Raw genomic sequence first — 15,080 nt, 5'->3', positions numbered from 1 at the left:
GGACTGCCAGGAATCCTGGCACTCCAACAGCCATTCCAACGTCATCAAGCTCCCTAGGTGCCAAGAAGTGTGGGTTGAATTGTGTCTTCCAATAAGACACCGCAGTCCCGAACCCTGGTACTTACCAACGTGACCTCATTGGGCAATAGGGTCTTTATAGAAGTAATTAAAATGAGCTCATACTGCATTAGAGTGGGCCCTAAATCTGATGGCTTGGGAGTTTATGCAAGGTGAGAAATTTGGACTCAAAAACCTCAAGGAGATGGCTGTGTGGTGATGGAGGAGGAGACTGGAGCAACCTGCCTACAAGCTAAGGAGCACCAAGAATTGCTGGCAGCCACCAGGAGCTGGAAGAGACAGGGAAGGATCCCACCCTAGACCCCTCATAGCAAGCCTGTCCAGGAAATTCATTTTTATCAAAGGAAAACAAACTAAGGTTGAGTTAGGACCTCATCACTCATGTTATCAGAAAGCAAACTCCAAGTGGGAACACCTTGATTTCAGACCTCTGACCTCCATGACTGAGAGTAAAGCCCCTTAGTTTGTGGAATAGTCATGCATTACTTAGTGATGGGGACACGCGGCATTATTTTGGGGATAGAGATAAGAAACATCAATATATTTTGTTGTTGTGTGAACATCACAGCATGTTCGAAGACAGACCAAGGTGGTTATAACATCACTAGGCAATACAATCATGGGGCCACCACCGTTTAAGTGTTCTGTGTTGACAGACATGTTGTCATGGGGCACAGGACGTGCTTTGTTGTAATCACTATGGAAAATCAACACAGCCCCAGAGATGAAAGCACCATCCCTGCCCACAAGAGCTTAGAATTTAGTGCCAAGCACGGCTAGGGGCTGTCCAGGATGGAATGGCACGTGGGGGGACCTCCGATGAGCTCCTGGCAGCCCAATGGGTCTCGCCAAACATGCCCCGCCCTTGCATGTGGAACTGAGGTCACTGAAGGTCTGCTGATACCTTCTGTAGGGTCTCCAGTGTCCATGGGTCGATTTTCCTGATGTAGTTCGTCTCTGTGGTTGCGTAGAAGTCGTCTCCACACTTCATGATGTTGATCAGGCAGTTGTCTGTGAAGTCAGGGATGGTGTGGGACAAGTAGGAGAATGCTCTGGGGAAAGAAGCATATCAGCAAGGTCACTGGCTCTGCCTACCCAGCCAGAAAGTTCTGTCCTGAGGGTTCCAGTTTTCCTATCACTTTAATGCTTAATTTCAACTTCAGGAGAAAAAGTACTGGGTCTCAATGGGTTCTTTTTTTTTTTTTTTTTTAAGAGAGAGAGAAGAGAGAGAGAGAATTTTTTAATATTTATTTTTTAGTTTTCGGCAGACACAACATCTTTGTTTGTATGTGGTGCTTAGGATCGAACCCAGGCCGCACGCATGCCAGGCAAGCGCGCTACCGCTTGAGCCACATCCCCAGCCCTCAATGGGTTCTTAAGGAATCTCGAGGACTCAGATATCTGGTTCCCCAAAAACAATATTACAATGAGTTACAGGGAGTTCCTAGGTCACCCACTGATCCCTACTGAGCTCTCAAAAATCCACAGGTCTCTTGTGCCAGAGCCAGCAAGAGCTGGCGGGTTGTTTCCAAGTGCTTGGAGCAGCTCTACAGAAATCGCACACATGCCGTAATGGCTGTCAAAGCAGTGAATTCCTGCTTTGTCCACACTGGTTTTCTCAAATTTGGCTAGGAAATTAGTTTTTTTTTTTTTTTTAAAAGGAATACAAATGAGTGTTGAGTTAGGAACTCATTATTCATTTTTATCAGAAGGCAAACTCCAAGCGGGAAAGAAGGAGACCCAGAGGGGTTCACTGGTGCAACTGGCAATCCTAGATCTAGGTCGTGCACCCTGCTGACAAGGGGTGGCAGGAGAGGCTGCTCCGCAGCTGTGGTCTTAACCCCTGCCACTCCTTTCTGGCTGGCTCCTTCCATGCTCCACCCTATTTATAGGTGTGAGCACAGCACTTCCCTGTGCAGACAGCCGATGCCATTTCCAGAGAAGCAAAAGCAATCTTGCATCTCTGGACCAGTGTAGCCCCAGCCATTTCATGACCCCTCTTTGTCTGAAGAGTATCAGAGAGGAGATACTGACAGCTGGCCTGCTTCCCTGGCCAAAAGTTTAACAGTCGAACCTGTGATACCTACATATGCATCAGAACCTGATGATCTGAAACGTCTCCCCCACTTTGTGGTCCACCTGCCAGTGTCCTCTCTCCTTTAAGCATCCTTTCAGACTTGACACCTGTGCAAGCAAAAACTAATCTAGATTTCCTCTGCCTTTGTACACAAAATGAAGCACTTACCAATATGTCTGGGAAATGTTCCCATCTAGAGTGTCCCCCTTCCTCTTCACTTCAGCATGGTGCTTTCCCGTACAGTTTCAATGTTATTGATTTAACTGCTCCTCTGTTATGAGCACTGGGGTTGTTTTCAGTTTCTCATTATAACAAATGACGTAGCCGTGAATAACCTTGTTTGTACATTTGTCACTTCAGACACGAGCAAGTGTATCCCTTGACTAGAGGGAATGTGCATTTGTAACCTTGACAGATGGTTCCTAACTGCTCTTTCCCCAGTCACACGGGAGAGTACCTAACAATTTGTCAAATGCTCTCTGCCTTTCTTGCTACCAGTGATCAAGAATTACCAGCAACAATGGTCAAAAGGCCAGCCCCGTGGAGTTTTTATCCACCCTAAAGAAAACCATCAGAGGGGAAGTACTGGTTGTTTGGACTATGCAGGGCATCAAAGAGCATGAAATTCAGTCAGATTCTAAATGGGCAGTTACTTGGAAAAGATGTTTTTGCAGGGGTCCGGGTAGGCCATTGTTCCAAACTCCGACACCACGATCCTGTTGGCCTCGATATTGGCGTTGTAGGTGTCACTTCTCAGGTATTTGCTCCTGTAATGGACCTCACCTGAAAGAGAAGAACCAGATTAGTCCCTGGTTGGCACGTATAGGGCTTTACAATCTCTGTCCTCCATTCTGGGGGCTTTACGAAGGAAGGGGGAGGTCAGCTCACCAAGATGGTTTCCTTTCATGCAGGAGCCGGCATCACCAGCACCCGGGGTCCAGTTTCACACACAATCCGTCCACTTGAGACTCACAACAGTGAGACATGCTCAGTCTGTCTGTCTTAGCTCCATTTCCATATGAGGGAGCTGAGCTCAGAGATGCGCCATTGCCTGGCCCAGCATTGTCTGGCTGTGTACCATCCCTTCCGCCATGTTGGTGCACCCCCAGAGGTGGCACAGGCTTGGAGGACTGGCCTAAAGGCTGCATTTCCCTGGGGCCCCTCTCACTGTTGGGAGTCCTGCCTTTAGAAGGCTGGGTGGACAACTGCAGCCTCCTGGAGTAACACGGATATCTACCAGGGGCCACCTAACCTTCTGCTCTGTATATGGAGGGTTGGAGCTGTGCTGACTGGGTGACCCATCCAGACGCTAGAGCAGCTCTATGTCACTGCACAAAAGCAGGGAGCAGGTCCCTTCATCAGGACCAACATGAAAACAGCAGATGATTCTAGACTTTATGGGTTTCCTATAGCTACTGTTACAACTTGTCACAAAATTTATGACCTAAAACAACAAACACCATCTTACAACTCTGAGAGATATGGTCTGAAATGGGTCTTTCAGAGCCAACTCACGGTGTCCATGGGGCTAATTCCTTCTTGGGCTCTGAAGGAAAAATCTGCTCCTTGATTGTTCTAGCTTCCGGAGCTGCCTGCATTCCTTGGCTTATGGCCACTTTACTCCAACACCTTTCTATCATCTTTGACTCTGATCCTCCTGTTTTACTTCTTTTTGGTACATGGTACTGAACTCAGGGGTGATTCACCACTGAGCCACATCTCCAACCCTTTTCTGGATTTTGTTTAGAGACGGGTCTCACTGAGTTGCTTAGGGCCTTGCTAAATTGCTAAGGCTGGCTTTGAACTCATGATCCTCCTGCCTCAGCCTCTCAAGCTGCTGGGATTACAGGAATATTCTGTCATGCCCAGACCTGCCTTCCTTTATAAGGACCCTGTGATTATGTTAGGCCACCTAGATAACCCAGGGAAACCTCCCATCCAAGATCCTTAACCTAAGTACATCTGCAAAGTCTTTTGCCATGTAGAGAAACTGGACATATTCTCAGGTTCCTTTTGGGGAGAAAGGAGGGGAGAGAGAGCTCAAATCCAGCTGGGAATGCTCAGGAGAGGCATCATTACCCCCAGAGAGTCTATCTCATGCTAGTCAGAATGGCAATTATCAAGAATATAAGCAATATTAAATGTTGGCAAGGATGTGGAGGGAAAGGTACACTCATCCATTATTGGTGGGACTGCAAATTGGTTGCAACCACTCTGGAAAGCAGTATGGGGATTCCTTAGAAAACTTGGAATGGAACTACCATTTGACCCAGCTATACCACTCCTCGTCTATAGCAAAGGACTTAAAATCAGCATACTATAGTAACACAGCCACATCAATGTTCAGAGCAGCTCAATTCATAATACTTAAATTGTGGAAGCAACCCAGATACTCTTCAATAGATAAATGGATAAAGAAAGTGTGGTATATATACACAATGGAATATTACTCAGCATTAAAAGAGAATAAAACTATGGCATTTGCAGGTCAATGGATGGAGTTGGAGAATATCATGCTAAGTGAAGTAAGCCAATCCTCCAAAACCAAAGGCTGAATGTTCTCTCTGATAAGTGGATGCTGATCCATAATGGGGGAGAACATGGGAAAAATGGAGGAACTGTGATTAGTCAACGGGGAGGGAGGGTGGGGAGGGGGTATGGGGGCAGGAAAGATGGTGGGATGAGAGGGACATCATTACCGTAGGTCATGTATGACTGCACATATGGTGCGATGCTACATTGTGTACAATCAGAGAAATAAAAAGTTGTGCAGCAATTGTGTGCAATTAATCAAAATGCCTTCTGCTGTCATATATACCTAATTAAAATAAATTAAAAAATTCCTTACCAAAGGAAATATAAAAGGCTTGGGTACTCATAGCCCTGCAGACCTATTTCTCAGCTCTTAAAATTGAGGCACAGAAAGGTTAAGTACACTGCCTTAAGCCACATATCTAGTGAGCACTCATGGATTTGAAGCCCCATAACAGGCATTGAAAACTGACTCTCCTAACCAAGATCCTACCACAGCAGCACAACAGGTTTGACTATATTGCCTGATCCTCGATGCTAAAAATACCTGTAGAAATGTGTTTCCATGACTGAACAGCTTGATGGCATTGAACAAGCTGAGCATACCCACATAGCTACACGCTGGCCAGGAAGAGGACAGAAGCAGTGGTCTAGAAACCTCCTTGGAGCTATTCAGTCACTAACCCCCACCCCCAGGGTAACCACTCCCTGGACTTGTAACAGCAGCCTTGGTTTCCCCTTCAGCGTCGTGTTCTTGACCATCCCCCAGGACTGAGTGTGGACATCAGTGGTAATGCCTCCCACTGTGCACTGGAGGGAGGTAATGACAATAATTACTAGTGACATGATCCATAATAAAACTGGAGGAGGCTATGGAAGACTGTCCAATTCCTTCTCTGGTTTAACTGGAGTTTCTTGACCAGGAGGCTAACTGTGTGTCCTCAAGGGACAGATATTCCTCTATCCTTTTGTCAAACATCCTTTTGGACGTGGCCACTGTGTGAGCAAGTGTCACGGGGCTGTTTCAGTTGTGGGGTGGACTCCAGAGACAGTGGGAAGACCTGGGGAGGAACAGTTGGGAGCCTGGGCTCTGGGGCTGACAGGGCTGTCCCAACACCTTAGGGGACCAGGAGTGGGGATTCAGTAAATGGGAACAGCCAAAGTCCCCACCCTGAAAGAGACTCAGCTGCCCATGTGCTAATCCACACTCCCCCATAGACCAGGCACACACCTGGCCTTGGTCAGAAGCAAGCCTTAGTCTTCTCCATGCTGACATGAGGATCATGATGTTTCTTATACTTGCAGAATCTAAGGCCTGTACAGCACATAGTAGGTGCTCAAAAAAAGTGACAGTACCAAGATGCTATAGACAGAGTGGTCAAGGCTTTGATTCTGAGGCTTGTCCCCATCCAAGCTGTGGCAGGTACTGTCACCGAGCGTATTTCCTCCAGTGAAAGCTGGGGATTCCAGAGTTCTCTGGGCCTAGTTGGTTGTTTACATGAAGTAAGATGAGCAAAGTCTCTGGCTCCAAGACACACTGTGTGAGTCGAGGGCTACTGAAACTCTGGCAGGTCCTGGAGATCCTGGAGGTGGGAGGCCACACCCTCGTCCCCAGCTGTGTACTGCCTAGAAGCAGACCTGCGTTAGGCCAGCCTGGCCTGTGCTGGCCACTCTCTGCAGAGTGCGCCACCCCTAGTGCATTGGCTGAGGCTCTTTGGGACTCATGGATGCTTGGCCCACAAGACTGGATTCTTTTCACTTGAAATGTAAACTCCCAGTCCAGGCCACCCATGTCCTATAAACATCCAGCAGCAGAGCGGGGAGAGCAGGGGCCAGGGGTCACAATGTGTCTCTGGAACTGCTCAAGGCTGACCCTGTACTTCGGGGCTGAGAATAAAGAAGGGGCCTCTGTGTGTCCCCACCCCCTGCTCTGGAGCATCCAATTAGCCACATTCCTTCCATAGAACACATGTCCTGCCTGGGATCTTTAGCAGCTGGGTCACGCCTGATATTTCGGGGGGCAGAGGAGGCATATGCGTGTGTATGCACACACACACATACTCTTTCCACTATTCCAATCCTGGTGGGACAACTTTCCTTCTTGGATAATCAGTAACTGTCATTGCTAGAGGAGACCTGGAGTCACTCACCTCCTTCAATGTTTAGACACAAAGCCCTTTTTATTTTGAAGTGATTTTAGACGTAGAGGAAGGAATGTTTTTACACATCCATCACCTAGACCCACCCCAACGCCCCACCTCTGTCCCTTTTGTCCAGTTTTTGCTGTTTTTTATTTTATTTTATTTTTTTGTGGTGCTGGGGATTGAACCCAGGGCCTTGTGCCTGAGAGGCAAGCACTCGACCGACTGAGCTGCATCCCCAGTCCTCTTTGTTGTTTTTTAAGGCATTCACTTCTTCTGGTCTCTGCTGAAGGCCACAAGCCATTTTACGGCCTTTTCCCTCTCCAGTCTCAGAATCCTCTCCCACTGTGTGGCTCCATATGGCACTTCTCTGCTGCAGGGAATCCCCTGGTGCTTCTAAACACTGGCAGAGGCTATGCCCCAGCTCATAGCACTTCTCATTAACCTGGTCCCGGGGGCCTGGAAAGCCTACTGTCTACCAAGAGGGGCTTGGGGTCTCTTAGACAATGTGTTAGGAACACCAATGCTCTGCCCTTACCCTTTGAGATCATGATTCACTCAAGCCCTGGGTGACACTGGCTCTCAGGATTTACATCCCAGGGTAGTCTGAGGAAGGAGGTATACAAAGGCCTTTTGAGAAATCCTGGCTCTGTGTTATCTGCACATCAGAGACCCATGATCTCCCTGTGTGTGCTCTCTTCTGAACTAGGCATAGTAGTGAACTTAACCTATATTCCCACTGTTAGATCATGGGGAGCCACTGAGAGTTCTAGAGGAGAGGAGGGAGGAGGCTAGGCTGTGCCATGCCAATGTTGGCCATCTGGCAGCAGTGGGAGGGATGGGGAATGGGGGTGACTGGTGGAGTGGGATAGAGCAGAACAGTACAGTGGCTAGGACTTGAGATTTTGATTTTGGAAAGCATAGGGCTTAAACTTGACCTCTACCACCTTTTGCCATGTGCATTTGGGCCAGTGTTAGGTGCTTCCTCAACATCTCATGATAATTCTAATTGCTACAAATTCTAATCATCACAACAGCTGTCTAGGGGAGGATGATTTTCCCAACGAGGAAGCCGAGGCTCAGGGACCACAGTTCACCCATGCTGGAATGCAGGGGCTGAAGTCTCGCCATGCCTGGGCAGTTGGGCACAGACTTGCCTTCTCTGTGACATGCTATAGTCTTATGCAACCAGCCAGGACTTCTTTAAGAACTTGTCTCATGAGAGCCACCAAAGTGACAAACCAGCTTGGTGGCCAATAGCCAAGGATTCACAGTGCATGTCTTAAGCCAGACACCTGTCATTGTCCTGGTAGGGTTCTGCTCAGAGGTATATTTGATTCAGTGCTCAAGCGGCCTGGCAGGTCCCTGTTGAGAAGGATGCTCAGCTTTGCTCTTCAGCAAAGCTTCATATTTTGATTTGATGCATATTTGAATCCAAAGATGCTTAATATTTTGATTTGATGTATATCTGAATCCAAAGCCTGCAATCTTCCATGTGCCCTGGCCCACCTTATTGAAAATGCATCTTATTTTGCAAGATGAACTGAGGGAGAACCCTGGACACCCTTCCAGAGAGTCTTGTGCTTGCTGTGGACAGAATAATGCCCCACCCCAACATGTTCACACCCTGGTCCCTGGAACCTGTAAATCTGTTACCTGACATGGTAAAAGGGACTTTGTGGGTATAATTAAGTGAAAGATTTGGGGATGGGAGATGATCCTGGATTATCCAGGTGACCAGCATCATCACAAGGGAGTTTGTGACAGTGGAGAGAGGGCAAGGGGTATGAGGTGGTGGCGGGCTACAAGATTCTGGGCTGATGGCTTTGAAGAAAGCGAGGGAGCCACGAGCCCAAAATGCAGGCAGCTTCCAGAAGCTAGAGAAGGAAAGAAAATGGATTCTGCTCTAGGGTCTCCAGAAGAAACGCAACCCTGTCAACACCTTGATTTTAGCCAGGTGAGACCCATTTCCAACTTCTGACCTCTGTAACTGAAAGAGAATAAACCTGTGTCTCAGGCCAAGAACGCAGCGGTGGCAGCTGCAGCACTCTCACCGTCTCTGATGGTGAAGCTGTGGAGTAAGGCCAAGCCGTCAAACCAGTGGTTGTATCTGCTCTCCCCCACCGTGTGCATGCCAGGCCCGTTGCGAAGCAGGGTCCCCTGAAGCCATGCTGGAATCCTGCCTGTTGAAGAAAGAATGTGGAGTTGCCAGAGAGAGGAAGGGGGATTGGGCAGCCCCACCCCGATCATTGCACCTACTTGTTTATTCCACAGATACTTCTAGAAAGTGCCTGGTATTTTGCTAGCACTGAAGTCACCAAGATAAATAGACATGGTCCCTGCCTTCAAGTTGCTCGTTGTCCGTGGAGGAGACAGAAGAGGAGACACACAACATATTCTATGATAGGCAAGATTTTAGGCCCAGCAAAGTGTGCTGCATGGAACAGAACCTCCTCTGGGGGGGTCGAGAGCAGGAATGAGCAAGGGCTTCCTGGAGGAGGCAACCTAGCAGTCTTGAGGGAGAGTGTTTGCCTTACAAAGGCACAAGAAAGAACATCCTAGAGCTGTGCCATCCAACATGACAGACGGCAACCCCATGTGGTGATTAAGCATGTAAGTGTGGCCAGTGAGAACTGAGATGTGCTGTAAGGGTAAAACACACACTGGATGTCGAAGACAGTGTGAAAAAAAATCTCACTTGCTATTTTTGCATATGATTTCATATGGAACTGATAATATTTTGGATATGTGTTAAATACACTAACAAAATTAATTTCACTAGTTTCCTTTTACTTTTTTGAATGTGTCTACTAGAAAATTTAAAAGTACCAGCGTGGCATGCACCATATTCTGTTGGACAGTGAGCACTGCTCTAAGATAGGGTACTGCGGCAGACACAGCCAGTCCCCCACACAGGTCCCTTTGCACTCCTATCTCCCTGAGGGCTGCTTTCTGTTTTAATGAACATCTAGGTGAAGCCACAGCCTCAGCATGGCCTCCCGGGGAGGGATCCCCCACAGGCACAAACTCAGGTTGTCCATCACCAGCAGTGTCCAGCTGATTGGGCTCCACCCAGGGCTCCAGGTCTGTACAAAGAATCAGAAGCCCTGTTTTCTGCTGGCTGCCTGGCCTCCAACAACTCACTGTCCTCTTCCATCTCAGTTTCCCCATCTGTGAAGAAGGGGGGCTTGAGCTAGAGCATGGGTCCTTCTGCTAGAAGCACCAGGCGGCTTGTGAAGATGCAGACGCTGGCTCCACCCCACACCATCTGGTCCAGTTGGGCTGGGGAGCCCAAGATTCTGTGCTGCTGCCAAATGTCCAGGAGGTGGTGCCCACACAGGTCTCCCAACCCTGCTTTGGAAACTGCTGCTCTAGAGGATTTTTGGAGTCTGTTCAGCATCTCAGGTTCTAAGATTCTTATTTTATAAAATTTCCAAGGATTCCATGCAGTCATGGGTCATGAGTTGTAAGGGGAGGTACAGTGACATGGCAAGAAGTTCTGGATCCTAGCATACAAATGTTAGGGTCACAGGCTCTCTTCTTATATACAAAAAATTAACAGTAAATGTTTATTTGTGTATTAAAATTTTATATTTTTCAAACATAATATTATGTTTATTTATATTTCTCAAATATAAAATATATGTCTTATAAAAACTTCAGGGAAATAGACCCAAATGTTTCCTTCTATGTTCTAATTTGCACTTACAAATTATACATATAATTTAATACTTACACACAGAGAATAGCATCATACATTGAATATTATCTTTGTAATCATGAAAAATAGGCATAAGAGCAGATTTTTTTCTTTTGAAAGACTTCTAAGGCAATTCTGCAGTCGGAAAAAATCCCAGTGGACTTTCCATCCACGATCCATCTGTGGGGAGACAGAAGCACCAGGTGCCCAGGCTGCCCCAGCAGCTGTTTTCTGAACTGAGGGACTGCTATTACAGGGACTTGAGAGCTCAGAACCAGCAACAGCCCTTCAGAGTCTAGATAGGATGGTCCCAGGAAAGAGGCAACCCACAAGAGGAGAGAGCAAGAGAAATGGCAGAGGGAAAAAATGAGACTCAAATCTGGCTAAGAGTGGTTCTTGACAGGGTCTCTCTACGGACCAATACGTCTCTTATTGGATCTGCAGGTGTCCACAGGCTGAAGCCACACCTGTGGGCACTTGAGAACAGCTCATGTCAGGCTGCAATGCCCTCCACATTGGCGTGTGCATGGGCAGGAGCTCGCACATGCTTATTTGCTTTATAAAATCAGTTTAGAATGCACACATTGCAAAACAGCATGCATTCAGAATAGCTGCATTTGCAGCCTGATGCCCTTGTGTATGAGGAACCGGAGCATTCCCAACACCCATTTCCCGGAAATAGCGAGAAGGACTCTCTCTATCCCTGGAAATGGACTTAAAATGTGTAAAAGCACACTCAGATCATCAGAGAGAATCTGTCTGGATTATGGGTCATTCTGCCCCTACAGAATATCTCCCAGACTTTCCAAAACTAATTCACATTAAAGAAAACAGATGTCCGTCTAAGCAGAGTCAGCAGATGGTACAAAATGCTCACCTGTCACTTTGGCCTTCACGGGCTCCAGCTGTTCCTTCTTATTCTTGCCAAATATCAAATCCATCCTGCTGGCTGCAGAGCGAGGGTTCACAGGGAACGGGTTTCTGTGCACTCAGCAGCTGCTGCTCCTCCTCCCGCTTTGCCTTCAGGTCTTCCCTCCCGGCGGGGCTTTACATCAGGGTGGGTCCTGAAGCCACCCTCTCCGCTTAGTCTCCCTCTGAAGGCCTGGTGTCTCTGCTCTCACAGGGGAAGCTGCCGTGCTGGAGTTATTTATAAGATGTTCGGTCAAAGGTCAATTCCCAAGCCATGTGCCATGGCTAATCTTTAATCCTGTTAGTGTGTCCCCGACTCTCCCTCTCCCCTTTCACTTCTGGCTTATCCGAGGAAAGCTCCTTTCTGAATGGTGGAGAGAAAGCAGGGCATTCTGCTTAGTTAGTTGGCTGAAGTAATCTATCCCGAGTGCGGGAGGTGTTTATGATCAGAACAGAAAGGGACTGTGAGGACCAGCAAAGGCGCCTGAGGACACTGGTCACGCGCACGCCTGCTGCCCCGTGGGAAGAGCCTTCTGCAGAGTTGGGGAAGGGAGTTTTGGGCTTTGTTTTTAAAAAGGAGCCCTGATGCTCCCCCAGTACAAATCATTTAAAAAGCAACTTAATTCATGATTCTCTTTTTGCAAGAAGGAAAGATAAAAACGTGTCACATACCTGTTTAAAACATAAGTCCAGGGAACCAGAGACTTCTCGGGAACTGAAGAATAGTTAAAAAACCAGCTTCCTGGCCCCTCAGGAGGGCAAAGAGTGACTGCATCCGACTCTCGAGTTTCCCAATACTCACGTATCTTGACGTGATGCCATCGCCGTGCATCTACATTGAAGTTTCTGTGAGCATCAGGCGAAGAGAATGAACTCATAACTCGCATTGCTTGGGTACCTGATTTAATCATCGCATAGCATGTACACGTGTTGAGACGTCCCACGGAACCCCGTTCACATGCAATTTTTATGTTTGATAGATCAGTTAAGAATACATTTAATTAAAATAAAATAAAATTGTTTGAAGAGAAAGAAAAGGCTCAGTGCTGGCCTTGATGCAGCTGAGAATGGGCTGAGAATTGAGTGTCCCCGCACGCTGTACCTCCTGCCCGGCTGCACATTCCAATCACCGGCGAGAGGTTGAAAGTGCCCAGGCTGGACCTGGCTCAGACCCCCGGCCCAGACCCCCTGACTCAGAATCTCTGAAGGTGGAGCCAACTACCAGCGTTGTCAAAACTGTCTCCCGATGATCCTAACATGTGCAGCAGGCATGGCGGAGCCTGATCCAGGGAAAGAGGCCTCATGTTCGAGCTGGTAGTAGATTTGAATTCTTCCACCCCTGTTCTGTGTGTCCGTGTCAGCTTTTCCTCTCTGAGTCTCCCTTTCCTTAACTGTGAAGCGGGGTGTGATGATCAGTCTCAAGGCCACTGTAAATCAAGGGTCTAGCTAAAGACCCTGCCCCAGAGAGCTGTCAATCCATGTCATTACCCTTTTCTCCCATTCTCTTAGAAGACCCTTCCCTTTGACCCATGTGTCCAGTAAGCTGAATAAACCTGCCAGTTTACTCCACAGTTGGGTCTAAACACGGGCGTCCTCATCAGGGCTTTTGCGTCTTGTGTGAATGTCTGGCATACCCTGAGGGCCGGGCTGGGCTGGGGTGACACTGCCACCAGTGGGAGAAAGCCCCAGGCTTGGAGATCAGAAGGCCTGGGTTTGCATCTCAGCCTGAGGTCTAATAACTGCAATAACTGTCACATTACCCTTGGGAGCCTTGCTTTACCTGCAAAATTGGGGTGGAAATGCCCTTGTCACAGGGCTGGTAGGGAGGACACCACCGAAGTTAAACAGGTGAAAACATGACCAGGTTTTTCTTCCTTGCCCCTCTTTGTAAATTCAGAAAAGCCATAGCCTCTGTCCACAGAGTACTGTGAGTCAAGTTCCTTGCAGAACCCTTACCTGCACATCTCACTCTGGCCTTCTGCTGACCCATGAGATGAATCCTCTTGCACCGTTCTAGAAATGAGAACACAGAGAAACCAACCGTTTGCTCCAAGTCACAGCAACAAAGAGATTGAATTAGAAAGCAAAGCTGGTAGCCTGGCTTCCAAGTACACACCGATGATTTCACACAGCTCTGAGGCATGAGGGATATTGGCTGGATTTTTACTGAATGAAGTAATGGACAGATTCATTGATGGGGGATAGACCCCAAGAAGACAGTCTTGGGTTGATATTATTGCATCATTTATGATATCAATGATAAGCTTTCTTATTTAGGCCCCAACCATAACCCAGGGATAATACATGGTTAGATAAAGCTATTTTTTAAAATAGTAGTGATAATAAGTTGATCATAATGACTGATATCTGTATAAGTTTGCTCCAGCTGTCATAATAAAGTACCACAGACCGAGTGACTTAAATTACAAGAATTTATCTTCTTACATTTCTGGAGGCTCAAAGACCAAGATTGAGGTGAGGTGTGGATGGGATGGTTTCCCCTCGGCACCTCCCCTCAGCCCTGTGTCCTTGCATGATCTTTCCTTTTGTGCGCTGACTGGTTTCTCTCTGTGTGTCCAAGTTTTCTCTTCTCATGAGGACACCAGTCAGACTGGGTTAGGGCCCACCCTAATGACCTCATTTCAACACAATCTCCCTTTGAAAAATCCATTTCTAAATGGTCACATGTTGAGGTCCTGTAGGTCAGGGGCTTCACTGAATAAATTTGGTCTGGGAGCAAAGGTTGGTGTATAATAATGTCATTAGGAATCAACAATTAGGGGAAGATACTTTGACTGCAGGTAACAGGACATCTGCAGAAACCCCAAAGATGTGCATTTACCTCAGTCACGTAGCTATCTGGAGCTTGAGATCCTGGGTCCCTTGCAAGCTCATCTGGGTCATTCTCTGGTCAGTGCCTGTTCCCAACTTCCTCATGGCCATCCTCCAAGGGTTGGCTTCTCATTTTTAGGATGTTCAGGTTTGGTTACAAATGACTGTCTCTGCTCCAGGAACTGGGTCCTCACAAGTGGTGTGCAAAAATCAGTGAGGCAAGGTGGGGACAACGGAGGCCTTTTTTTTCCCCTTACATTTCTCATTTTATGCTGGAGGACAATCTTTCCCAGAGTGCCTTGAGCAGTTTTTCTCTTAAATCCCATTGGCTCAACTTTATCAGGTGACCATCCTTGGGCCAATCCCTGGCAAAGAGGAACAGAACAGTCTTAATTTCCTTAAGCTCATTGATAGTCTCTTCTGGGGTGGCAGGTTGTCACTCAAATCTGGTTTTTAAGAGCAAAAAAACAGAAGGGATGGGTTGGGATAGGCAGCTACAATGTCAGCTGGAAGCAGAATATCACTCATCCTCACATCCATTCATTCAAAAATTTATCGAATACCTACTATCGGTTGGAAACAGAGTGGGGAATAAACCAGGAAAAAAAATTCTGTGCCTTCCTGGAACTGACACCTGCAGTGTGCCAAGTTCTGGGAATGTAGAGGTGACTGACAGACCGACCTCTTAGACCCCCACGATGATCTTTTTGTTTGGGGTCCAGGTTGGGTGCACTTTCCCAAAGGGGCTGGGTGCCCTGTGGAGGTTCTCCTGAAGTCTTTGTGCCAAACGTCTGTCCTCCCTCTTTCTAAT

General features: G+C 47.5%; 1 protein-coding gene across 2 annotated transcripts in view; it reads right to left on the bottom strand.

Moving 5' to 3' along the window:
* The window catches only part of BCO1 (beta-carotene oxygenase 1), a 31,669-nt gene extending 19,343 nt beyond the window's left edge, over positions 1–12,326 (bottom strand). The window contains exons 1-5 of one of the 2 annotated variants that reach the window (XM_081275659.1): positions 12,110–12,326; positions 11,406–11,665; positions 8,883–9,011; positions 2,809–2,938; positions 983–1,130 (exon numbers count right to left, since the gene is read on the bottom strand). In XM_081275659.1, coding sequence (XP_081131785.1) covers positions 983–1,130; positions 2,809–2,938; positions 8,883–9,011; positions 11,406–11,469 — 471 coding nt within the window. In that variant the 5' untranslated portion in view covers positions 11,470–11,665; positions 12,110–12,326. Of the gene's footprint in view, positions 1–982; positions 1,131–2,808; positions 2,939–8,882; positions 9,012–11,405 lie in introns of both variants that reach the window. The other variant, XM_081275658.1, reaches the window with a different exon arrangement.
* Positions 12,327–15,080: the final 2,754 nt, after the last annotated feature.

Source organism: Spermophilus citellus (genome assembly GCF_964194105.1).
Source record: "Spermophilus citellus genome assembly, chromosome: 18".
In the NCBI taxonomy this organism is placed as follows: Eukaryota; Metazoa; Chordata; class Mammalia; order Rodentia; family Sciuridae; genus Spermophilus; species Spermophilus citellus.
This window is presented reverse-complemented; position numbering and strand designations above follow the sequence as displayed.